Consider the following 24,224-nt stretch of genomic DNA (forward strand, 5'->3'; position numbering starts at 1 on the left):
GCGCGAGTCCCGGCCGAGCTGGAAACCCCCCGCGCCGGCCCGGCCGCCTTCCGGGAACGCTCGGCCCGGCCCCCGCCCCCTATAAAGCGCGGACAGCGCCCGGGCGGCTCAGAGCGCGCCCGGCCCCGGCCCCGGGACTCCGGGACCCCGGCCCCATGGCGCAGCCCCGCCTGCTGCTGCTCGCCGCCTGGCTCGCGCTGGCAGGTAAGCGGCAGCCCCCGCCTCCCTTAGCCCCCCCCCCGCTGCCCCAGCTGGGCCAGCAGCCCCTCCCCCCGCGTCCCTTAGCCCCCCCCCGCTCCCCCAGCTGGGCCAGCAGCCCCTCCCCCCGCCTTCCTTAGCCCCCCCCCCCCGCTTCCCCAGCCCTCGACCTGGCCAGCTGCCCCTCCCTTAACCCCCCCCCAGCTGGGCCAGCAGCCCCCCCCGCCTCCCTTAGCCCCCCCCCCCGCTGCCCCAGCTGGGCCAGCAGCCCCCCCCGCCTCCCTTAGCCCCCCCCCGCTGCCCCAGCTGGGCCAGCAGCCCCTCCCCCCGCATCCCTTAGCTACCCCCCCCCCCCCCGCTCTCCCAGCTCCAGCAGCCCCTCCCCCCGCCTCCCTTAGCCCCCCCCCCCCCGCTTCCCCAGCTGGGCTAGCAGCCCCTCCCCCCGCCTCCCTTAGCCCCCCCCCCCGCTTCCCCAGCTGGGCTAGCTGCCCCTTCCCCGGCCTCCCCCAGCTCTCGACCTGGCCAGCAGCCCCCCCCCCCCCCCCCCGGCTTGGCCAGCAGCCAAGCCGGGCGGGGGTCCCGGGATCGGTGTTGAAGAGACGCTTTGGCGGGGTGGGCTGTGAAGCAGGAGAGAGAATCTGTGTGAGACACTCGTGAGTGCGTGTGTACAAGGGAGCAGGCACTCGTGAGTGCGTGTGCGCGTGTGAGTGTGTACAAGGGAGCAGGTACTCGTGAGTGCGTGTGAGTGTGTACAAGGGAGCAGGCACTCGTGAGTGTGTGTGCGCGTGTGAGTGTGTACAAGGGAGCAGGCACTCGTGTCTCCCAAAGTTCGGGGCACACAGAGAAGTGCCCATGTTCTGAGCACGTGCCGCAGCGAGTCCATGTCCCCGCACGGCGCGCTCCCCGGGGCTGCGCGAGTTTCCAGACCCACCGGCCCTCGTGCGTCCCGGGCCGGGCTGGAGACCAGCCAGCTGGGCTGGAATGTGCCCCCGTGGGCGAGGCGCCTGAAGGGGCCTCCTGGCCCCGCCCCGAGCGTGGGGAGCCCCGCCCCCTGCACCTGGGCGTGTCGCACGAGGCCGCCCCTGGGGGAGCAGCGCCCCGGTGGGTGGGGGGGAGGCCAGAGGCTTGGAGCGACCGTGTGCAGGTGGGGGGGATGATGAGGCCTGGGAGTGAGGCTACCCGGCCCCGCGCCCCTCCCACGGGATGCTGGGGAGAGGGGGGCCGGCTGCCCCCTGCCTGGGGGTTACCCCAGGGTCGCTCTGGGCCCCGCCCTGGCTCGTTGCCAATGTCTCAGGGCCAGGTCCCGACGGGTGTAAATCGGCATCGCGCCCTGAAGCCGGGCGAGGCCGGGACCCTGCATGTTTGGCGGGCGGGCGGGGGGGGGGGGCGGTGTTCGGCGAGCGCTGAGCCGGGGGGCAGGCGGGGCCGGGGAGATACGGGGGGCTGGGCAGTGTTCGGCGAGCGCTGAGCCGGGGGGCGGGCGGGGGGGGGGCCGGGGAGGTACGGGGGGGCTGGGCAGTGTTCGGTGAGCGCTGAGCCGGGGGGCGGGCGGGCGGGGGCCGGGGAGGTACGGGGGGGCTGGGCAGTGTTCGGTGAGCGCTGAGCCGGGGGGCCCGGGGAGATACGGGGGGGGGGGTTGGGGGGTGTTCGGCGAGCGCTGAGCCGGGGGCAGGGGGAGATAGCGGGGGGCTGGGGGGCGGGTGGGGGGCTGTGTCGGCGAGCGCTGAGCCGGGGGGCCCGGGGAGATACGGGGGGCTGGGCGGTGTTCGGCGAGCGCTGAGCCGGGGGCAGGGGGCAGGGGGGGCTGGGCTGAGCGCTGAGGGGGGCTACGGGGGGCTGGGCGGTGTTCGGCGAGCGCTGAGCCGGGGGCCGGGGAGGTACGGGGGGGCTGGGCAGTGTTCGGTGAGCGCTGAGCCGGGGGGCCCGGGGAGAGGCGGGGGGGGGGTTGGGGGGTGTTCGGCGAGCGCTGAGCCGGGGGGCAGGGGGAGATACGGGGGGCTGGGCGGTGTTTGGCGAGCGCTGAGCCGGGGGGCCCGGGGAGATACGGGGGGCTGGGCGGTGTTCGGCGAGCGCTGAGCCGGGGGCAGGGGAGATACGGGGGGCTGGGCGGTGTTCGGCGAGCGCTGAGCCGGGGGCAGGGGAGATACGGGGGGCTGGGCGGTGTTCGGTGAGCGCTGAGCCGGGGGGCCCGGGGAGATACGGGGGGGGGTTGGGGGGTGTTCGGCGAGCGCTGAGCCAGGCGGGCGGGGGGGCCGGGGAGATACGGGGGGGCTGGGCGGTGTTGGCGAGCGCTGAGCCAGGCGGGCGGGGGGGGCCGGGGAGGTACGGGGGGGCTGGGCAGTGTTCGGCGAGCGCTGAGCCGGGGGCAGGGGAGATACGGGGGGCTGGGCGGTGTTCGGCGAGCGCTGAGCCGGGGGCAGGGGAGCTACGGGGCTGGGCGGTGTTCGGTGAGCGCTGAGCCGGGGGGCCCGGGGAGATACGGGGGGGGGTTGGGGGGTGTTCGGCGAGCGCTGAGCCAGGCGGGCGGGGGGGGCCGGGGAGGTACGGGGGGGCTGGGCAGTGTTCGGTGAGCGCTGAGCCGGGGGGCCCGGGGAGATATGGGGGGGGGGGGTTGGGCGGTGTTCGGCGAGCGCTGAGCCGGGCGGGCGGGCAGGCAGGGGCAGAGTCCAGCTCCGTCACGCTCCGGTTCCAGCCCGGGCGGCTGGCCTGGCTGCCCCGCAAGCGCCTGAGCCCAGGGAAGGGCCAGCGGGGGCAGGGCCTGTGGCAAGCCCCCCCTTGCACGGATCGGCTGGGCTCAAGGGGCTGGGCAGACGCGCAGGCCCCTGAGCGCCAGGGGAAGGGGGTACCTGGCTGGCGGGGGAGGGGGGACTTCCCTGGCTGCCCGGCAGGACTGTCGCCCGCCCAGCTCAGGGGAAGGGCCATGGCCTCGCTAGCCCCCCGGGGGCCGGGCGCTTCGCCAGGAAGGGGCCGCAGGGTCCCCGTCTCCCCCGGACTCGGCAGAGCAGAGGGGCCGCTGCGACCTTCGCTTGCCTGGCGCTGGGCACGGAACGGCGAGGCCCGGCCCCCCAGGCCGCAGCGCCGGCAGCCCTGCCGAGTCCCGCCAAGCCCCTGCCCTGGGCCAGGGTCAGACCCGTCAGGGAAGGGGGCTCCAGGGCCTGGGATCCCCCCTTGCTGCAGGCCCTGGAGGCGCCGAGTGACGGGCGGCTTGGCCGTTTCAGGGGCCGCGCAGGGCTCGTCCCAGGTGCACGTGTCGCCGGAAGCCCCCGTGGTGGAGCACGGAGGGTCCCTCTGGATTAACTGCAGCCACACGTGTAACGACTCTTCTGCCCCGGGGGGCCTGGAGACCTCGCTCACAAAAAGCATCGAAGAACGTGGGCCCGGCTGGGCGGCCTTTCACCTCACCAACATCACGCAGTGGAACCCGACCCTTCAGTGCCACATCACCTGCCCTGGTGAAAACGTGACCATCACATCTACAAACCTCTCCGTTTACCGTACGTGCCGCGGGCTCCCAGCTGCAGGGCCGGGCGGCTCGGGGCCCCGGAGGGTTTCTGGGCAGCGCAGGGTTCGGGACACGGACACCTCGCTGCACAGCTGAGATGGGGCCCCGGCGTGGGCCCAGGCTGGCTGGGAGGGGAGGGGGCAGGGGCCTGGCTGGTCTAGGAGCAGGGAACGGGGCTGAGTCCTCTGGCCGCCGTCGGGCGGGACTTGCTGGGTCTCAGTCCAGCTCCCGGAGGGAGCCGCCCACGTCCCAGCCCCCTTAGCGCTCCTGCTTGTGGGGAGCTGCCTGGGGCGCAGCCTGCCCCTTCCGGCAGCCCCCCACTAACCAGCCTTCGGGTCCTTGCTTCCCTGGCTCCAGGGGCGCCGGAGCGGGTGGTGCTGGAGCCGCTGCCCGCGATGGAGCTGGGCCGGGCCTATAACCTGACGTGCCGGGTTCTGAACGTGGCTCCCGTCCGACACCTCAGCGTGACCCTGCTCCGGGGGGGCCGGGCCCTGCACACGGAGACCTTCCGGACCCGCCCCGGGAACGAGCCCGACAGCGTCACCGTGACCCACGAGATCAGCCCTGGGCGCTGGGACCACGGGCAGCAGGTCACCTGCCAGGCGAGCCTGGACCTGGCGCCGCGCGGGCCCCGGCTGCAGAGCAACTCCTCGGCGGCGGAGCTGCGGGTGTACGGTGGGTCCCCCGCCCGGGCCCCGCGCCCTCCTCCCCTGCTCATTTTGGGCCCTGCACCCTGCTCGGCCTGGGCACCACATCCCGTTCCCTGGGAGCTGCCGGCTCAGGAGACCCCCGGCCATTGCCTGCCCCAAAGCGCCAGGCTCAGACTGTCCAGGGCCCTGCACCCCCACAGCGGTGTCCAGCCCCCCAGGCAGGCTGCTGCCCTGAGCCCGTGGCTGGTCCCTGCTCAGGGCAGAGACCTGGCTCCCCGCGGGCCGAGATTCCCAGGCTCGCCCTCTGGGGGCCCCCTAAGGCGGACGGGGGCGTCCTGCTCTTTGCACAGGAACCACCGGGGGACCCAGGGAGCCCCCCTGCTTCCAGGTTCTGCCCAGACCCCCCAGGCCCACCCCACCCCCTGTCCTGGGGCTGGCCTCTCCCACGGCAGAGGCTTCACGGCTCCTTACAGGGGCAGCACCCGGCTCCCACCCTGGCCTTGGCGTACGCGGGGCGCTTGGGTGGCCACCCAGGAGAGTCCAATGCTGCCCAGCTATTGGCACAGCGCCCACCACCGGCAGCCTGTGTTCCTCCTGGTGGTGCACATCTGCACCGGCTTTGGCGCACAGAACAAATTTATGCTGCACACGGATGGAAATCATTGGCAGGACCGTTGCCCAGGCCCTGCCCAGAGGGGGACGTGTTCACACTGCCAACCCCCGGGGTGGGGGGCCAGGCTGAGTGCAGGGTCTGAGCCCAGGGTGGGACACCCCACCCCCAGCCCCTCCGGGTCTAACCCCTGCAGCTCAGAGTGGCGGCGTGTTGGGTACCCCCAGGCCTGCGCCCCCGGAGCAGCAGGAACAGACTGCGCCGGCCAGGAGAACGGGGGGCTGCTGCTCCTCAGGGCACAGCCCAGCATGGACGTGTGTGGCCACATGAGTCAGGGCCAGGCAGCCCAGGCCCCTCGGAGGGGGGGTCCACGGCCCCCAAGCCCGGTGCTCACCTTAGTCCCGTCTCTCCAAGACTGACTCTTCCCCAGCCCCCCCTTTGCTGCAGCCCCTCCCCTCTTTGGGCCATGGCCTACACAACAGGGCCCTCAGGGCGACCCCCCATCCCCGCCCCGCCAGGCCGTGCTCACAGACAGAGGCCAGTAGGGGTCACCCACAGCCCAGCGCCCCCCACTACCTCACAACGGATTTCCCCACAAGTGTGTGTGGGGCGGGGGAGCTGGGCGGGCTCCTGCTTCCCCATGGGGGGGGTTTCTTCTCCTTTTCACTTCCCCTCCCCACACCTCTTCCCCGTGGGGCGGGACCTTGCTGGAGCGGAGCCGGGCACCGTGCCAGCAGCCGGGTGCCGAGGGGCTGGGCAGTAACTGGGGGCATGGACGGACTGTGGGGGAGGGGTGCGGTTTGGGGCCAGAGCTGGGGGTGGGGGAGGGGAGGTGTGGTTTGGGGACAGATCCGGGGAGGGGCAGAGACACCAGACGGGCGGAGCGACGGGGGGGGCAGAGACACCAGACGGGCGGAGCGACGGGGGGGGGAGAGACACCAGACGGGCGGAGCGACGGGGGGGGGCAGAGACACCAGACGGGCGGAGCGACGGGGGGGGCAGAGACACCAGACGGGCGGAGCGACGGGGGGGGGCAGAGACACCAGACGGTCGGAGCGACGGGGGGGGGGGGCAGAGACACCGGACGGGCGGAGCGACGGGGGGGGGCAGAGACACCGGACGGGCGGAGCGACGGGGGGGGGCAGAGACACCAGACGGGCGGAGCGACGGGGGGGGGGCAGAGACACCAGACGGGCGGAGCGACGGGGGGGGGGGCAGAGACACCAGACGGGCGGAGCGACGGGGGGGGGGGGGGCAGAGACACCAGACGGGCGGAGCGACGGGGGGGGGAGAGACACCAGACGGGCGGAGCGACGGGGGGGGGAGAGACACCAGACGGGCGGAGCGACGGGGGGGGGCTGAGACACCAGACGGGCGGAGCGACGGGGGGGGGCAGAGACACCAGACGGGCGGAGCGACGGGGGGGGGCAGAGACACCGGACGGGCGGAGCGACGGGGGGGGCAGAGACACCGGACGGGCGGAGCGACGGGGGGGGGCAGAGACACCAGACGGGCGGAGCGACGGGGGGGGGGGCAGAGACACCAGACGGGCGGAGCGACGGGGGGGGGCAGAGACACCAGACGGGCGGAGCGACGGGGGGGGGGGCAGAGACACCAGACGGGCGGAGCGACGGGGGGGGGCAGAGACACCAGACGGGCGGAGCGACGGGGGGGGGGGCAGAGACACCGGACGGGCGGAGCGACGGGGGGGGGCAGAGACACCGGACGGGCGGAGCGACGGGGGGGGCAGGTCAGTAGCCGGCCCCGGAGCAGAGCGCGTCTCGGCCCCGCTGGCGCCGCAGCCCTGGGCTCCCCGCCGGGGCCCTCACGCCCGCGATGGGTTTCTCGCCCGCTGCAGCTCTCCCCGCGGCGCCCTGGCTGGAGGCCCCCCCGCACGTGGAGGAGGGCGCCGAGGCGAGCGCCCGCTGTGGGGTGGCCGGGATCTTCCCCGCGGCCGAGGCCCGGCTCAGCCTGACCTTGAGGAGCGAGCGGCTGGAGCTTCCCCTCAACACGTCGGGGGACGCGGCCAGCGCCCAGGCCCCGCTCCCGTTCCCGGCCCCGGGGGAGTACGAGCTGAACTGCACCGTGGCCGTGGGGCCCCTGTCCCGATCCGCAGCGCGGCGCGTCCTGCTGTACCGTGAGTGCCGGGGCTCCGGGGGGGTCCCCGGCGGGGGGGGCAGAGCCTGGGCAGGGCTCCCCGGGCCGGGCTCCCGCGGGGGCGGATTTCACTTCACGCCGGTCCCTGCCCTGGACTTTCCCTCTGAGCGTTCGGGCTGAAACTCCCGCCAGGCCCAGGGGAACTCGGCCCCGGATTCCCCCCCCCCCAGCCCTCCGGGGAATGGAGGGGAGCCCCATGCCCAGCCCGAGCCTCGCCAGCGATTCCTGCCCCGCCCCCATGTCGGCGCCAGAGGCCATCGCCCCCCCCCACGGGGCAGGAGTCACTTTGCCCACGGCCCCGCTGGTGAGAGGCAGGTTTGCACCCTGAGCACGGAGGTGGCGCTGCCCGAGGACAGAGCCTGGGCCCAGCAGCTGGAGGGGCGGGCGGGGCCACCGTGGGGATTTAGGTACCAGGCCAGGAGTGGAGGAATTTGGGCTCAGGTCCCCTGGGGAATTTCGGTGCCTAACTCCCCTGGGACGTGGGCCTAGTGCCCTGTGGGTGTGGGCAGTAACGGCCAGGTGTGTCCGGAGCCCCGTCTGGCGGGTGCAGCGCGCCCTGGCCCCCAGCAACGCAGCCCGTGGGGGGCAGCCAGGCCACACACAGCTCTGACCTGGTCCATGCAGGTCTCCCCCAGCCCCTCCTGGAGATCAACAAGACCCAGACCCTCGTGGGCAGCAACGTGACTCTTACCTGCCACTCTGCGATGGAGCCCCCGCGCGCCCTGCTCACGCTCCGAGACCCCGTGAGAGTCCTGGCCTCCGGCACCGAGCCCCTCGGGCACGTCTGGCTCACGGCTCGCGAGCAGGACAACGGGCGGGAGTTCACGTGCGAAGCAAGGCCGGCCCCAGACAGCACCAAAGTGAAAAGCACAGTGGCCAGGCTCAGCGTCGTCTGTGAGTAGAGAGCGGCCCGGCTCGGGGAGGTGCGGCCCAACCCCGGCCCAGGGCAGGGCCCCGTGGGCCGGTCACGGTGCACGTTGGACTTACAGGGAGAACGCCACATTCACTGATAATGTATCGATATCGATCACCACTGTGGCACGTGCACCTGAGAGCACAGTCGTGCACTCGCACACGTGCACACGCTCGCACGCACACTCTGTCCTGTTACCAATAGTCGCTCCCCTTGACGTCGCTGGCAGCCCCAGGCCCTGTCGCTTGTGGCGCCTCCTTCAGGGCGCTGCCCCACTGCCGCCCCATCCGCCTTCTGGGGGGGTGAATTTGCTTCCCAAGAAACTGCCTCCCCCGACTCTCCGGGCCACCGATACTCAGACCCTCTCGGGGCCCCCCTGGCTGGCCTGAGCACCACGGGGTCGGGGCCTGTCCCTCTTCACCTGCTGGGAGGTGTCTGCCTGTCGCCCCTCCCCTCGCTCCCCCACCAGCCCCGCTCTCCAAGGGGATCTCTCTTTCTTCCCCCTCCTTCCCCGCGGGCCCACCCTCCCCTCGCAGGCCGTACCACAGTCCCTGGGATGGTTGGGAAATCGACCCGGCACCCGGCGCGGATGGGTCATTCAGAGGGGTCTGCACCCCGGGCCTCAGTGCCTGAGACCAGCCAGCCGGAGGAAGGCTCCTTGGCCCCATTTTACAGATGGGGAAGCTGAGGCCAGCTGGGGACTGGCAGACGCTGTGACGGACCGGGCCAGGTCTGGGCACAGCTGAGGGCATCTGCTCAGGGCGAATTGCTCAAATTTGGAGCTCTGTATAGCCCCCAGACTGGAGACCTTCCCAAACAGGCCACATACCAGTCGCACAGAGCACTTCAGCTGCCTGCCTGGCCAGCCTGAAGCCGCACAAGCAAAACCCCTCCAGCACCCAGCAATATCCGTGCCCCAGATGGCCCTGGGCCTCATACACAGGTGAGGGTTTTAGAACCCAATCTCACCTACCCCGAACAAGTTCTGTCCGGTTCCAAGAAACCAGCCACAGATCCCTGGTCAATTTACCCTCTTGCCCTTACCCACAAATCACGCTGGGCCAATCCTTTAGCATCTAACAACTAAAGGTTTATTACCACAAGAACGACAAGCCTGAGAGTAAGGTTATTAAAGTACAGTACGTTACATGCACCGAATCTCCCAGTTCTCGATGCAGGCTCTAGCAGAGGTGTTATAACTGCTGGTTTAAAAGTCTTTGATGTACGTTCTATGTCCGGATGGGTCCACAGTTCTTCCCGGCTCGTGGTTCCCTGCGAGGCTGCATCTGGGGTCAGGAGCAGATCTGAAGACAAAATGGAGGATGCCACATGGCCTCTATATAATTTCTTCCCCATCTCTTCTTGGCTGCAGCAGGTCACCTGGCCAGTGGCCCATCCCCGTGCTCCCTGCTGGTAGCCCCTAGGTATCAGTCCCCATTCTTGAGGTGTGTCCTTAGCCTGTTGAGGGCTTTTGTTCCACGGAGACTTGCTCATTAGCATGTCCATAGGCCGAGCTTTGCCCACTGCTCAACCACGTACCGAGACACATTGGCTGCGTCTCGACTGGCATGATTTTGTGCAAATGCTTTTAACGGAACAGTTAACAAAGAGCATCTAGATTGGCACGGAGGCGTTTGCACAGAAAGTGCTTTTGCGCAAAAGCAGCCGTGGCCAGTCGAGACGCGATTTTGCGTAAGAAAGCCCCGATCTCCATTTTGCACATTGTGGCTTTCTTACACAGAAAACTCCTTCCCTGTCACACTGGCCCTCTTCCCACGAGGGCTTATCCCTGAGCGGGAGCAGCATGGTATTTGCGCAGGATCACTGACAGTCTTACAGGAGATCGCCAGCGCTCTTACGCAAATTCAAGCGGCAGTGTAGACAGGCGGCAAGTTTTTCCTCAAAATCTTGCCAGTCTAGACGCAGCCATTCAGTCTCCACACAAAGTCCATGAGTGGAACATCACACACGAACCAGCTTCTATCTGACACCTCGCATGGCCCCTTTGGATCACGTTTGGGGCCAACACCCCCCGTGGGTGCAGCAGTGCTCTGGCTGCTAACCTAAAATCCAGTAACGTGACAGAGGCCCAGGCTCCAGCTCCCAGTGCGGCCGTGGGGGGCCCCACAAGGAGGCTGCTGTGGCTGGGGAGGGCCTGTCCTTGGCGCAGCCCCGGGGCGGGCAGAGGGGGCCCCGCGGCACTGGGCACCGTAACCACCCCCCTCGCTTGCAGACGGGCCCCGGCTGGACGACTCCGGCTGCCCCGGGAACCGGACGTGGGTGGCGGGGACGGAGCAAACCTTGTCCTGCGCGGCGCTGGGGAACCCCCCACCGGACGTGGCGTGCAAGAAGGACGGGCGGCAGGTCAGCACCACGGCGCCGCGGCGGGTCGGGAGCGAGGACGCCGGGACCTACGTCTGTGAAGCCAAGAACACGCTCGGCAGGGCCCGCCGGGAGGTGACCGTCCACGTGGAGCGTAAGTGGCCTTGGCTGGGCACTCTGCAAAGGCCCCACAGGGGTTAGGAGCAAAGTGGAGCAAAGTAAAATCCCACTGACAGCCCATGGGATTTAGGAGCCCACTTGCCCCACAGGCTCTAGGGGCCCCGTCCGGGATACCAGGCTGCCGTTCCCGGCCTGGCCCTTGATCCCGTCTGGCCCTTGATCCCGTCTGGCCGTTCCAGCCATGGGGCCGGTGTCTGCAGGCTCGGTGCCAGCTGTGGGTCCCAGCGTCCCTCCTGCCCCAGAGAGCAGGGCTGGGTCCAGCTTCCTGAGGCCTGGCGGCTTTCGGGCTCCTCCCCGTCCCAACCCCTCCTCGTCTTAATTGGGTGCAACACGACAGAACGCCGGCTGGGATCAGGGCCCCGCCCAGACAAAGACGGGAAAGGGAAACTGAGGCACAGAGCAGCTGAGTGGTTTCCCCGAGGCCAGCACTCAGGGGAATAGAACCCAGGTGTCCTGCGCCCTAGGCCACTGTCCACAGCTCTAGCCACTAGGCTTCCCCACCGCGTGGCCCTCCTCAGTCTGCCCCCTTCTTCCTTAACAGATCCCAAGCCCAACTACCTGCTGTTGGTCCTGCTGCCCGCGGTTTTGGGCATTGCCCTGGCCTTGGCCGCAGCCTACGGCTTGCACTACCGCGCCCACAAGATCCGCAAATACCGGCTCAAGCAGCAGCAGCAGCAGCAGCAGCAGCAGGCCGAGGAGGTGATGCTGAACGGGGCCGCAGAGAACGCGCCCGACCCGGAGTCCAGCGTCTAGGCCTGGCCAGGACCCGCAGCCCCCGGCTCCTGCCTGCTGCCTGCCCCGGGAGCGCCCAGTGACCCCTGTGCACGGTCTGCGGAGGGCAGTGGGCGGCGCGTGAGGGGCAGACCCCCGGGGCCAGACTCCCCCACGCCTGGCCGGAGGGTCGCGCTGCAGAAGCAGGTGTCTGGGCGACCCCGTCCCGGCGGCAGTGCCTGTAACACTGGACGCGCGAGTGGAGGGGAGTGGTTAATAGGCGCCGCTCAGCGCGTCTGAACCCCACACCAGCTCTGCCTGCCCAGCGCCAGGCCAAGGGGCCCCTGGTGAAACCGGCTCGACACTGAGAAACTGGACAGCGGCTCGCCGGGCCCCTTTCTCGGCTCTGCTGGACCCCAGAGCCTGGCCCCCCACCCGGCGGCTCGGGGCAGCCTCGGCTACCAAGGCCCCTGTCCTGTGAGCAGGGTCTGCGCGCCACATCCCACTGCCTGGCCGGGCTACGTCGCTGGCCATTGAGGACGCCAGAGCCCCTGGTTCAGGGCGCCCACAGCTCGGTTTGTGTTACCGCGGGTGGTGCACGTTCGCACATAGCTTGGTGCACTCGACAAAATTTATTCTGCTTGTAAATGAAAACATCCCCTGGATGGCCGAGAGTTGAGGGAACATTGGTGGTGCCCCAGGGCTGGGTCCTGGCTCCAGGGCTGTTCCGTGAAGGGGACGCGGAGCTGGCAGGAGCCAGAGCAGACGGCAAAGAGCTACCAGGGGGTCGCGCCAGGCCGGTGGCGGGGCAGAGGGAATGCGGCGTCCTTGCGCACGGGGCTCGGAACATCCTGCTCCGGGGCCCCGCGGCAGAGGGGCGGAGAGGCAGGAAGTGCCGGACTGCTGGGGGGACCCGGGACGCCGGCCCCTCGAGGGCCGGGTGCAGGCCTGGCCAGCCCCGCTCAGCCAGCGGTGCAGGAAAGGGGGGAAGGGCGACCGGCCGCGTGGCGGGGACTTGGCCGCCGGGGAGAGCGCGGCTCCGGGGCAGACGGGCTGGAGGTTGGGGCCCTCGGGGCGAGGGGAAGCGAATCAGGAAGTGCCATTTCCTCCCTCACCCGGCCCGGGCAGCGTGGCCAGAGGCAGCCAGGGGGTGAGGGGCTCCAGCCAGGGCCTTTGGGCTCCTGTCACCCGCAGCCTGAGAGCGCAGGTGACAGCCGGAGGGGACGGTTTGCCCTGACTGGGGGCCGGCCCCTAGGCCCTTTGTGACCAAGGGACAGAAGCTCAAGCCCCGGGCGGTACCTGTGCACAAAACCGAGCCTGGCCCCGTGCGGGCTGAGCCGGGGGCTGGGAGCCGGGGGTGGGGGGGGGACCCTGCCGCAGCAGCAGATTTAAACCAAAGGAGAAATTCTCTCCTCGCTGCCGGCCTGTGGAACTCCCGGCCACTGGACGGCGCGAGGCCAAAACTCCCCCAGGGCTCAGGACAGAGCCAGGTCAGCACGTGGAGAACAGGCCCCTCCATGGGGCCCAGGGGGTGGGGACCCAGCCCCATGTTCTGCGCGTCCCTCGCCTCTGCCAGACGCTGGGCAAGGCGGCTGGTTGGGTTGCTCAGGGTTTGCCTGTCTCTGGGAGCCAGGACCCGGGCGCGATGGGCCTGGGTCTGGCCCTTCGCTTGTTCTTAGCATAGAATCCCAGAGCAGTAGACCTGGCAGGGCCCTTGAGCGTCATGGAGTCCAGTCCCTGCCCCCACGGCAGCACCAACTAGACCTGTGGTCCCCAAGCTTTCGTGGCTGCTGGGTGTCCGGGGGCGGGGCCGCTCATGCACCGGGCGTCCGGGGAGGGGGTCACGCATGCACCACGCGCCTGGGGGTGGGGGCCGTCCATGCGCCCTGAGCCCAGGGCCAGCACCACGCATGTGCTGGGGGCAGGGCCAGCCCAGATGTTTCGGCGGGCACCATGGCGCCCGTGGGCACCACACTGGGGAGCACTGAGCTAGACCATCGCTGACAGCGTCTGTCCAACCTGCTCTTCAATATCCAGGGATGGAGATTCCTCCAGCTGAGTCTCCTAAGCAGCGCAGGGTAAAGCGGGAGAGCGACGTCTCGTGTCTGGCTCACAGCACCCCTGTTCATGCCGCCCAGAACCATGTCTGCCTTTTGCAACAGCATCACGCTGCTGACTCATGTTTAGCTTGTGATTCACTCTGAGCCCTGGATCCCTTTCCGCAGTTCTCCTTCCGAGACCGTCGCTTCCTATTCTGTGTGTGACACGGACTGGTCCTGCCTACGTGGGGCACTTCGCATTTGTCCTCATTAAACTTCATCCTGTTCACCTCTGACCATTTTGAATTCGACCTGATCCTCCAAGGCAGTTGAACCCCTCCCAGCCTGGGATCACCTGCAAACGTAAGTGTCCTCTCTGTGCCGATATCGAAATCGATGAAGACATTGAACAGAACAGACCCCTGTGGAGCCCCCTTGTTCTGCCCTTGCGGCAGGATTGTGAGCTGTTCAGAACTCCTCTCAGAGCGGTTCTCCAGCCAGTTCTGCACCCACCTTGTAGGAGCCCCGTCTAAGTTGTATTTGCCTTGTTTATTGATAAGAACATCACGCCGGACCGTATCAAACGCCTTCCTAGAGTCCAGGTATCTGTGACGTAGTGGGGGTACCTGGCTGGTTTCTATGCTGCTGGCTCTGGGGGATCCCCCACTGGCTGCCGTGGGTACCACGACCCAGCAAAACAGGATGAGTCACTATGCAAACCAGTGGCCAGACACCCCCCATGGAGAGGAACAAAGGAAGGTGGAATGCTGCCTTGGCTTGGGGGCAGGGCTGGAAGTGAGTGGGTTGGTTGCTGGCTGTCGGAGGGCATGGAGGAGAGCCTAGGGGAAGGGGCTGGAGTTTAGGGGCCCAGTCTCCCCCATCTCAAGGGGGCCTGAGGCATCCTAGCCCAGTTCCTGTAACCAGATTACATCTGTGCTGCGCTGTGCTGGAGGAGCAATAAACCACCCTCAATTCCACTGGCTGGTGCAGTCTGTTTGTGCCATTTCGGGGTGCAGGAGACGGGGAACCCCCAACGCGCCGTCACACTGGTGTCAGAAGTGGGATGCACTGCACCCCGTGGATGGAGCTTCCAGCGGCAAGCGACAAGGCGCAGTAGAAGCAAGAGCCCTGGAGCCAGGCGTGCTGGAGACAGAGCGAAGCGGTTCCTGGGAATCGTGGGGCGCTGCAGCACTAGACTGGTGAGTCTGCACCGAGGGGCCCAGCGGGCAGATGGCCTACGCCCAACTCTTGAAGGCAGAGCTGGTGGGGCTGTGCAGAGAGAGGGGCTTGCCTGTGCAGAAAGCAACCAAGGCCCAGCTGATTGCTCAGCTAGAAGAGAACGACCAGCCACAGGGCCAGGATCTTGTCCCCAGGGGAAGCAGCCAGACCCCCCCTGAGAGTGTGTCAGGCTCAGAGAGGGGGAGGAGCGCTGGAACCCACAGGAGAGATGAGACAGCTTCCCCCAGGAGGCCTGCAAGCTGCAGCCCATCTAGGGCAGGGGCCAGCCAAGCAGAGCTGCGGCGGCTGGAGATCCAGCTGCGGATCAAGGAATTGGAAGTAGAGGACCGAGAAAGGGATCGCCAAGATCGAGAGAGGCAGCGGCAGCATGAGCTGGCCATGGCAGAGCGGAGAACCGGCGGGGCACCGGCTGCGCCAAGTGCGGATGGGCCCCAGGGTCCCAGGACTGCCAGATGCTTGGAGAGGCCCGTGGTGGCCCAATTGAAGGACATGGGTGACATAGACGGGTTCCTCAGTGCCTTTGAGAGGGCCTGTGGACTGCAACGGGTCCCCCCAGCTGACTGGCTGCAGGAGCTCATCCCCGCACTGAGCCAGGAGGCGGCCGGAGTGCTCAGTCAGCTGGAGGACCTACAGCCCGGGGATTACAACCGAGTCAAGGAGGCCCTGCTGCACAAGTTCGGGCTGACCCCCGAGATGTACAGGAAGAAGTTCCGGGGGGTACAGAAAGGGCCACGGGAGACCTATGTGGACCTGGCCTCCCGCCTGGCGCAATACTGCCGCAAGTGGGTGTCTGGAGTCGGAGCCCAGACTGCAGAGGAGCTGCTCAAGCTGGTCATGATGGAGCAGTTCTATGCAGCGTGCCCACCCAAACTGAGGCTGTGGCTCAAGGACCGGAGACCAGAGAACCCCCAGGAGGCCGGGAGACTGGCGGATGAGTTCACGGAGAGCCGGTCCGGGTGTGAACGGGAGTCCCGGAGAGAAAGGGAACCGCGCAGAGACCGGATCTCGGCTGAGCGACGGAGGGAGTCAACTACGGGGCGAGACCAAGGAACAGGTCGTCTGCGCCCCAGAGAACCAGCCAGGGCCTGGACAGAGACAGCCCAAAGCCTAACTTGCCAGCGCTGTGGGCAAAAAGGCCACAAGAGGGCTCAGTGCACCAGGTCCCAGGACCGGGGACTTTCCAGGGTTAACTGGCTGGGGCGGGAGGAAGGGCAGGCTGCCCCAGAGGCAGGGGCTGGCAGGCAAACCTCAGCTCAGAGAGAGGGGAAGGATGCTCAGTGCACCTCCCCTGGGAGGTCTGATTCTCAGGAGGCGGATTTCTCCGTGTACCGGGTGGGGGCAGGACGGCCCCTGCGGAGCGAGTGCCTCATACCCCTGGAGGTGGATGGTAGGAAGGTGACGGGCTTCTGGGACACGGGGGCGGAGGTGACTCTGGCCCGATCCGACATAGTGGCCCCGGAGCGGATACTACCCCACGCGCAGCTGACCCTGAAGGGCATAGACGGGTCCCCGTTTAAGGTGCCTGTAGCCAGGGTGCATCTGAAATGGGGGGCCAAGGAGGGCCTCAAGGAAGTGGGGGTGCACCCGCACTTGCCCACCGAGGTGCTGATGGGGAACGACCTAGAGGAGTGGCCCCATGAATCCCAGCGGGCTCTAGTCACTACCCGGAGCCAGAGCCAGCGGGGGGCTGACAACGTGGGTCCAGGGAAGGACTCCTGGCAGCGTCCTCAGGGTCCCATCCCAGTGGACACGGGGTCCAGCCAGGCTGGGACTCCGGACCTAGGCAGAGGTGGGGGACAGGTCCCGATCCCTGCCTCAGCAGCTGAATTCCAGGCTGAGGTGCAGGCAGACCCCTCCTTGCAGAGGCTGAGGGACCAGGCTGGCCTCCGTGCAGCTCAGCCCCGGGGGAGAGGTGGCCAGGAGAGATTCCTGCGGGAGCGTGGGCTCCTGTTCCGTGAGTGGCTCCCCCCCAGGAAGGCGAGGGCATGGAGGGTAGAGCGGCAGCTGGTCGTCCCCCGAAAGTATCGCCTCAAGCTGCTGTATTTGGCCCACGATTCCCCCGTTGGGAGCCACCGGGGGATCCGGAGCACCCAGCTGAAGCTGCTCCAGCACTTCTATTGGCCGGGAATCTTTACAGCCGTGCAGCGGTACTGCCGGTCCTGTGACTCCTGCCAGAGGGGCGGGAAGGCCCAAGACAGGAGGAAAGCGGCTTGGGGGTCTCTACCCCAGATAGACCCTCTGGGCTGGCTGAGAGAGTTATGGGAGGGGAAGTCCTCCCTGGATGGAGCATCGGGGGTGGAAGCCGCCCTGGCTGTCCAGAGAAGGCTCGCTGGGCTCATGGCCCCGGCCCGAGAAACCCCGGCCAGAGATCAAGGCCAGCGGAAGGGTGGGTGTGACCCCCGAGGACAGGCCTGTGCCAGTCGCCCTGGAGCGGGGCGGCGAGTGGACAGAGGGAAGCCAATTCATGTGGGGCCTCGCCACGGCCGGCCCGAGTCAAGGGGAGCACCCATGTCCCCGGGGCGGGTTCCCACGCAGAGGACCCGAACTTCCCCAGGTCACGAGCGGAGTGACCCTGCTCAGTTCGCTCTCGGAGGGGGGAGAACTGTGACGTAGTGGGGGGTACCTGGCTGGTTTCTATGCTGCTGGCTCTGGGGGATCCCCCACTGGCTGCCGTGGGTACCACGACCCAGCAAAACAGGATGAGTCACTATGCAAACCAGTGGCCAGACACCCCCCATGGAGAGGAACAAAGGAAGGTGGAATGCTGCCTTGGCTTGGGGGCAGGGCTGGAAGTGAGTGGGTTGGTTGCTGGCTGTCGGAGGGCATGGAGGAGAGCCTAGGGGAAGGGGCTGGAGTTTAGGGGCCCAGTCTCCCCCATCTCAAGGGGGCCTGAGGCATCCTAGCCCAGTTCCTGTAACCAGATTACATCTGTGCTGCGCTGTGCTGGAGGAGCAATAAACCACCCTCAATTCCACTGGCTGGTGCAGTCTGTTTGTGCCATTTCGGGGTGCAGGAGACGGGGAACCCCCAACGCGCCGTCACAGTATCCCACGTCAATCGCTTCTCCCTTATCCACAAGACTCGTTAGCCTATCGAAGAAAACTATCCGATTGGTTTGACATGATTTGTTCTTTACAAATCCGTGCTGGCTGTTCCCTGTCACCTCAGATGAATTTCTTAATTACCTGCTCTGTTATCCTTGGCACAGAAGTTAAACTGACCGGTCTGTAGTTCCCTGGGTTGTTCTTATTTCCCTTTTTACACATGGGCGCTAGATTTGCCCTTTTCCAGTCTTCTGGAATCTCTCCCGACTTCCATGACTTTTCACAGATGCTAGCTAAAGGCTCAGATACCTCCTCTAGCAGCTCCTTGAGTATTCTAGGTGCATTCCATCAGGCCCTGGTGACTGGCAGACCTCTCACTTTTCTAAGTGATTTGTAACTTGTTCTTTTCACTTCTAAACCTGCCCCCTTCCCACTAGCATTCACCGTGTTAGGCATTCCTCCATCATCAGCCTTCTCACTGGGCACTGGCCCTACCCTGTCCTCCATCATCAGCCTTCTCACTGGGCACTGGCCCTACCCTGTCCTCCATCATCAGCCTTCTCACTGGGCACTGGCCCTACCCTGTCCTCCATCATCAGCCTTCTCACTGGGCACTGGGCCTACCCTGTCCTTCATCATCAGCCTTCTCACTGGGCACTGGGCCTACCCTGTCCTCCATCATCAGCCTTCTCACTGGGCACTGGCCCTACCCTGTCCTCCGTCATCAGCCTTCTCACTGGGCACTGGGCCTACCCTGTCCTCCGTCATCAGCCTTCTCACTGGGCACTGGGCCTACCCTGTCCTCCATCATCAGCCTTCTCACTGGGCACTGGGCCTGCCCTGTCCTTCAGCATCAGCCTTCTCACTGGGCACTGGGCCTACCCTGTCCTCCATCATCAGCCTTCTCACTGGGCACTGGGCCTACCCTGTCCTCCATCATCAGCCTTCTCACTGGGCACTGGGCCTACCCTGTCCTTCAGCATCAGCCTTCTCACTGGGCACTGGCCCTACCCTGTCCTCCATCATCAGCCTTCTCACTGGGCACTGGGCCTACCCTGTCCTTCAGCATCAGCCTTCTCACTGGGCACTGGCCCTACCCTGTCCTCCATCATCAGCCTTCTCACTGGGCACTGGCCCTACCCTGTCCTTCATCATCAGCCTTCTCACTGGGCACTGGGCCTACCCTGTCCTTCAGCATCAGCCTTCTCACTGGGCACTGGCCCTACCCTGTCCTCCATCATCAGCCTTCTCACTGGGCACTGGCCCTACCCTGTCCTTCATCATCAGCCTTCTCACTGGGCACTGGCCCTACCCTGTCCTTCAGCATCAGCCTTCTCACTGGGCACTGGCCCTACCCTGTCCTTCATCATCAGCCTTCTCACTGGGCACTGGCCCTACCCTGTCCTTCAGCATCAGCCTTCTCACTGGGCACTGGGCCTACCCTGTCCTTCATCATCAGCCTTCTCACTGGGCACTGGCCCTACCCTGTCCTTCAGCATCAGCCTTCTCACTGGGCACTGGGCCTACCCTGTCCTCCGTCATCAGCCTTCTCACTGGGCACTGGGCCTACCCTGTCCTTCATCATCAGCCTTCTCACTGGGCACTGGCCCTACCCTGTCCTTCGTCATCAGCCTTCTCACTGGGCACTGGGCCTACCCTGTCCTCCATCATCAGCCTTCTCACTGGGCACTGGGCCTACCCTGTCCTTCATCATCAGCCTTCTCACTGGGCACTGGGCCTACCCTGTCCTCCATCATCAGCCTTCTCACTGGGCAGGGGGCCTACCCTGTCCTCCGTCATCAGCCTTCTCACTGGGCACTGGCCCTACCCTGTCCTTCGTCATCAGCCTTCTCACTGAGCACTGGGCCTACCCTGTCCTCCATCATCAGCCTTCTCACTGGGCACTGGGCCTACCCTGTCCTCCGTCATCAGCCTTCTCACTGGGCACTGGCCCTACCCTGTCCTCCATCATCAGCCTTCTCACTGGGCACTGGGCCTACCCTGTCCTTCGTCATCAGCCTTCTCACTGGGCACTGGCCCTACCCTGTCCTCCATCATCAGCCTTCTCACTGGGCACTGGCCCTACCCTGTCCTTCGTCATCAGCCTTCTCACTGGGCACTGGGCCTACCCTGTCCTCTATCATCAGCCTTCTCACTGGGCACTGGGCCTACCCTGTCCTTCATCATCAGCCTTCTCACTGGGCACTGGGCCTACCCTGTCCTTCATCATCAGCCTTCTCACTGGGCACTGGGCCTACCCTGTCCTTCGTCATCAGCCTTCTCACTGGGCACTGGCCCTACCCTGTCCTCCGTCATCAGCCTTCTCACTGGGCACTGGCCCTACCCTGTCCTTCATCATCAGCCTTCTCACTGGGCACTGGGCCTACCCTGTCCTTCATCATCAGCCTTCTCACTGGGCACTGGGCCTACCCTGTCCTTCATCATCAGCCTTCTCACTGGGCACTGGCCCTACCCTGTCCTTCAGCATCAGCCTTCTCACTGGGCACTGGCCCTACCCTGTCCTTCAGCATCAGCCTTCTCACTGGGCACTGGACCTACCCTGTCCTCCATCATCAGCCTTCTCACTGGGCAGGGGGCCTACCCTGTCCTTCATCATCAGCCTTCTCACTGGGCACTGGCCCTACCCTGTCCTTCATCATCAGCCTTCTCACTGGGCACTGGGCCTACCCTGTCCTCCATCATCAGCCTTCTCACTGGGCACTGGCCCTACCCTGTCCTTCATCATCAGCCTTCTCACTGGGCACTGGGCCTACCCTGTCCTTCATCATCAGCCTTCTCACTGGGCACTGGGCCTACCCTGTCCTCCATCATCAGCCTTCTCACTGGGCACTGGCCCTACCCTGTCCTTCAGCATCAGCCTTCTCACTGGGCACTGGCCCTACCCTGTCCTTCAGCATCAGCCTTCTCACTGGGCACTGGACCTACCCTGTCCTCCATCATCAGCCTTCTCACTGGGCAGGGGGCCTACCCTGTCCTTCATCATCAGCCTTCTCACTGGGCACTGGCCCTACCCTGTCCTTCATCATCAGCCTTCTCACTGGGCACTGGGCCTACCCTGTCCTCCATCATCAGCCTTCTCACTGGGCACTGGCCCTACCCTGTCCTTCATCATCAGCCTTCTCACTGGGCACTGGGCCTACCCTGTCCTCCATCATCAGCCTTCTCACTGGGCACTGGGCCTACCCTGTCCTTCATCATCAGCCTTCTCACTGGGCACTGGGCCTACCCTGTCCTTCATCATCAGCCTTCTCACTGGGCACTGGGCCTACCCTGTCCTTCATCATCAGCCTTCTCACTGGGCACTGGGCCTACCCTGTCCTTCATCATCAGCCTTCTCACTGGGCACTGGCCCTACCCTGTCCTTCATCATCAGCCTTCTCACTGGGCACTGGGCCTACCCTGTCCTCCATCATCAGCCTTCTCACTGGGCACTGGCCCTACCCTGTCCTTCATCATCAGCCTTCTCACTGGGCACTGGGCCTACCCTGTCCTCCATCATCAGCCTTCTCACTGGGCACTGGGCCTACCCTGTCCTTCATCATCAGCCTTCTCACTGGGCACTGGCCCTACCCTGTCCTTCGTCATCAGCCTTCTCACTGGGCACTGGGCCTACCCTGTCCTTCGTCATCAGCCTTCTCACTGGGCACTGGCCCTACCCTGTCCTTCGTCATCAGCCTTCTCACTGGGCACTGGCCCTACCCTGTCCTTCAGCATCAGCCTTCTCACTGGGCACTGGCCCTACCCTGTCCTTCAGCATCAGCCTTCTCACTGGGCACTGGCCCTACCCTGTCCTTCGTCATCAGCCTTCTCACTGGGCAGGGGGCCTACCCTGTCCTCCGTCATCAGCCTTCTCACTGGGCACTGGCCCTACCCTGTCCTCCATCATCAGCCTTCTCACTGGGCACTGGCCCTACCCTGTCCTTCATCATCAGCCTTCTCACTGGGCACTGGGCCTACCCTGTCCTCCATCATCAGCCTTCTCACTGGGCACTGGGCCTACCCTGTCCTTCATCATCAGCCTTCTCACTGGGCACTGGCCCTACCCTGTCCTTCGTCATCAGCCTTCTCACTGGGCACTGGCCCTACCCTGTCCTTCGTCATCAGCCTTCTCACTGGGCACTGGGCCTACCCTGTCCTCCGTCATCAGCCTTCTCACTGGGCACTGGCCCTACCCTGTCCTTCATCATCAGCCTTCTCACTGGGCACTGGCCCTACCCTGTCCTCCATCATCAGCCTTCTCACTGGGCACTGGGCCTACCCTGTCCTTCGTCATCAGCCTTCTCACTGGGCACTGGGCCTACCCTGTCCTTCGTCATCAGCCTTCTCACTGGGCACTGGCCCTACCCTGTCCTCCATCATCAGCCTTCTCACTGGGCACTGGGCCTACCCTGTCCTTCATCATCAGCCTTCTCACTGGGCACTGGCCCTACCCTGTCCTCCATCATCAGCCTTCTCACTGGGCACTGGGCCTACCCTGTCCTTCGTCATCAGCCTTCTCACTGGGCACTGGCCCTACCCTGTCCTTCGTCATCAGCCTTCTCACTGGGCACTGGGCCTACCCTGTCCTTCATCATCAGCCTTCTCACTGGGCACTGGGCCTACCCTGTCCTCCATCATCAGCCTTCTCACTGGGCTCTGGGCCTACCCTGTCCTCCGTCATCAGCCTTCTCACTGAGCACTGGGCCTACCCTGTCCTTCGTCATCAGCCTTCTCACTGGGCACTGGGCCTACCCTGTCCTTCATCATCAGCCTTCTCACTGGGCACTGGCCCTACCCTGTCCTTCGTCATCAGCCTTCTCACTGGGCACTGGCCCTACCCTGTCCTTCATCATCAGCCTTCTCACTGGGCACTGGGCCTACCCTGTCCTTCATCATCAGCCTTCTCACTGGGCACTGGGCCTACCCTGTCCTTCATCATCAGCCTTCTCACTGGGCACTGGCCCTACCCTGTCCTTCATCATCAGCCTTCTCACTGGGCACTGGGCCTACCCTGTCCTCCATCATCAGCCTTCTCACTGGGCACTGGCCCTACCCTGTCCTTCGTCATCAGCCTTCTCACTGGGCAGGGGGCCTACCCTGTCCTTCGTCATCAGCCTTCTCACTGGGCACTGGGCCTACCCTGTCCTCCATCATCAGCCTTCTCACTGGGCACTGGCCCTACCCTGTCCTTCATCATCAGCCTTCTCACTGGGCAGGGGGCCTACCCTGTCCTTCATCATCAGCCTTCTCACTGGCCCTACCCTGTCCTTCATCATCAGCCTTCTCACTGGGCACTGGGCCTACCCTGTCCTTCATCATCAGCCTTCTCACTGGGCACTGGCCCTACCCTGTCCTTCATCATCAGCCTTCTCACTGGGCACTGGGCCTACCCTGTCCTTCGTCATCAGCCTTCTCACTGGGCACTGGCCCTACCCTGTCCTTCATCATCAGCCTTCTCACTGGGCACTGGGCCTACCCTGTCCTTCATCATCAGCCTTCTCACTGGGCACTGGCCCTACCCTGTCCTTCATCATCAGCCTTCTCACTGGGCACTGGCCCTACCCTGTCCTTCATCATCAGCCTTCTCACTGGGCACTGGGCCTACCCTGTCCTTCATCATCAGCCTTCTCACTGGGCACTGGCCCTACCCTGTCCTTCATCATCAGCCTTCTCACTGGGCACTGGCCCTACCCTGTCCTTCATCATCAGCCTTCTCACTGGGCACTGGGCCTACCCTGTCCTTCAGCATCAGCCTTCTCACTGGGCACTGGCCCTACCCTGTCCTTCGTCATCAGCCTTCTCACTGGGCACTGGGCCTACCCTGTCCTTCGTCATCAGCCTTCTCACTGGGCACTGGGCCTACCCTGTCCTCCATCATCAGCCTTCTCACTGGGCACTGGGCCTACCCTGTCCTTCATCATCAGCCTTCTCACTGGGCACTGGGCCTGCCCTGTCCTCCATCATCAGCCTTCTCACTGGGCACTGGGCCTACCCTGTCCTCCGTCATCAGCCTTCTCACTGGGCACTGGGCCTACCCTGTCCTCCGTCATCAGCCTTCTCACTGGGCACTGGGCCTACCCTGTCCTCTATCATCAGCCTTCTCACTGGGCACTGGGCCTACCCTGTCCTCCATCATCAGCCTTCTCACTGGGCACTGGCCCTACCCTGTCCTCCATCATCAGCCTTCTCACTGGGCACTGGGCCTACCCTGTCCTCCATCATCAGCCTTCTCACTGGGCACTGGGCCTACCCTGTCCTCCATCATCAGCCTTCTCACTGGGCACTGGGCCTACCCTGTCCTCCATCATCAGCCTTCTCACTGGGCACTGGGCCTACCCTGTCCTTCATCATCAGCCTTCTCACTGGGCACTGGCCCTACCCTGTCCTCCGTCATCAGCCTTCTCACTGGGCACTGGCCCTACCCTGTCCTTCGTCATCAGCCTTCTCACTGGGCACTGGGCCTACCCTGTCCTTCGTCATCAGCCTTCTCACTGGGCACTGGGCCTACCCTGTCCTTCGTCATCAGCCTTCTCACTGGGCACTGGGCCTACCCTGTCCTTCGTCATCAGCCTTCTCACTGGGCACTGGGCCTACCCTGTCCTCCATCATCAGCCTTCTCACTGGGCACTGGGCCTACCCTGTCCTTCAGCATCAGCCTT

The 24,224-nt window shown here is 65.8% G+C and overlaps 1 protein-coding gene across 1 annotated transcript; it reads left to right on the forward strand.

Annotated features, from left to right (window-relative positions):
- Nucleotides 1-4: 4 nt before the first annotated feature.
- LOC142818231 (intercellular adhesion molecule 1-like) lies at nt 5-13,571 on the forward strand. The gene is made up of 7 exons (XM_075917784.2): nt 5-204; nt 3,417-3,692; nt 4,058-4,375; nt 6,819-7,097; nt 7,742-8,011; nt 10,264-10,506; nt 11,074-13,571. Exons 1-7 carry the CDS (start codon nt 156-158, stop codon nt 11,283-11,285), a joined length of 1,647 nt encoding a protein of 548 aa, XP_075773899.2. The 5' UTR covers nt 5-155; the 3' UTR covers nt 11,286-13,571.
- The last annotated feature ends 10,653 nt before the right edge of the window (nt 13,572-24,224 follow it).

This window comes from Pelodiscus sinensis, chromosome 31 (genome assembly GCF_052426305.1).
Source record: "Pelodiscus sinensis isolate ZL-2025 chromosome 31, ASM5242630v1, whole genome shotgun sequence".
Classification (NCBI taxonomy): Eukaryota; Metazoa; Chordata; order Testudines; family Trionychidae; genus Pelodiscus; species Pelodiscus sinensis.

Excerpts from the sequence above, each read along its gene's own strand:
- LOC142818231 (XM_075917784.2), top strand. The coding sequence starts at position 156 with ATGGCGCAGCCCCGCCTGCTGCTGCTCGCCGCCTGGCTCGCGCTGGCA. Across the intron at positions 205-3,416 it reads CGCCTGGCTCGCGCTGGCAG|GGGCCGCGCAGGGCTCGTCC; the intron begins GTAAGCGGCAGC and ends TGGCCGTTTCAG. Across the intron at positions 7,098-7,741 it reads GCGGCGCGTCCTGCTGTACC|GTCTCCCCCAGCCCCTCCTG; the intron begins GTGAGTGCCGGG and ends TGGTCCATGCAG.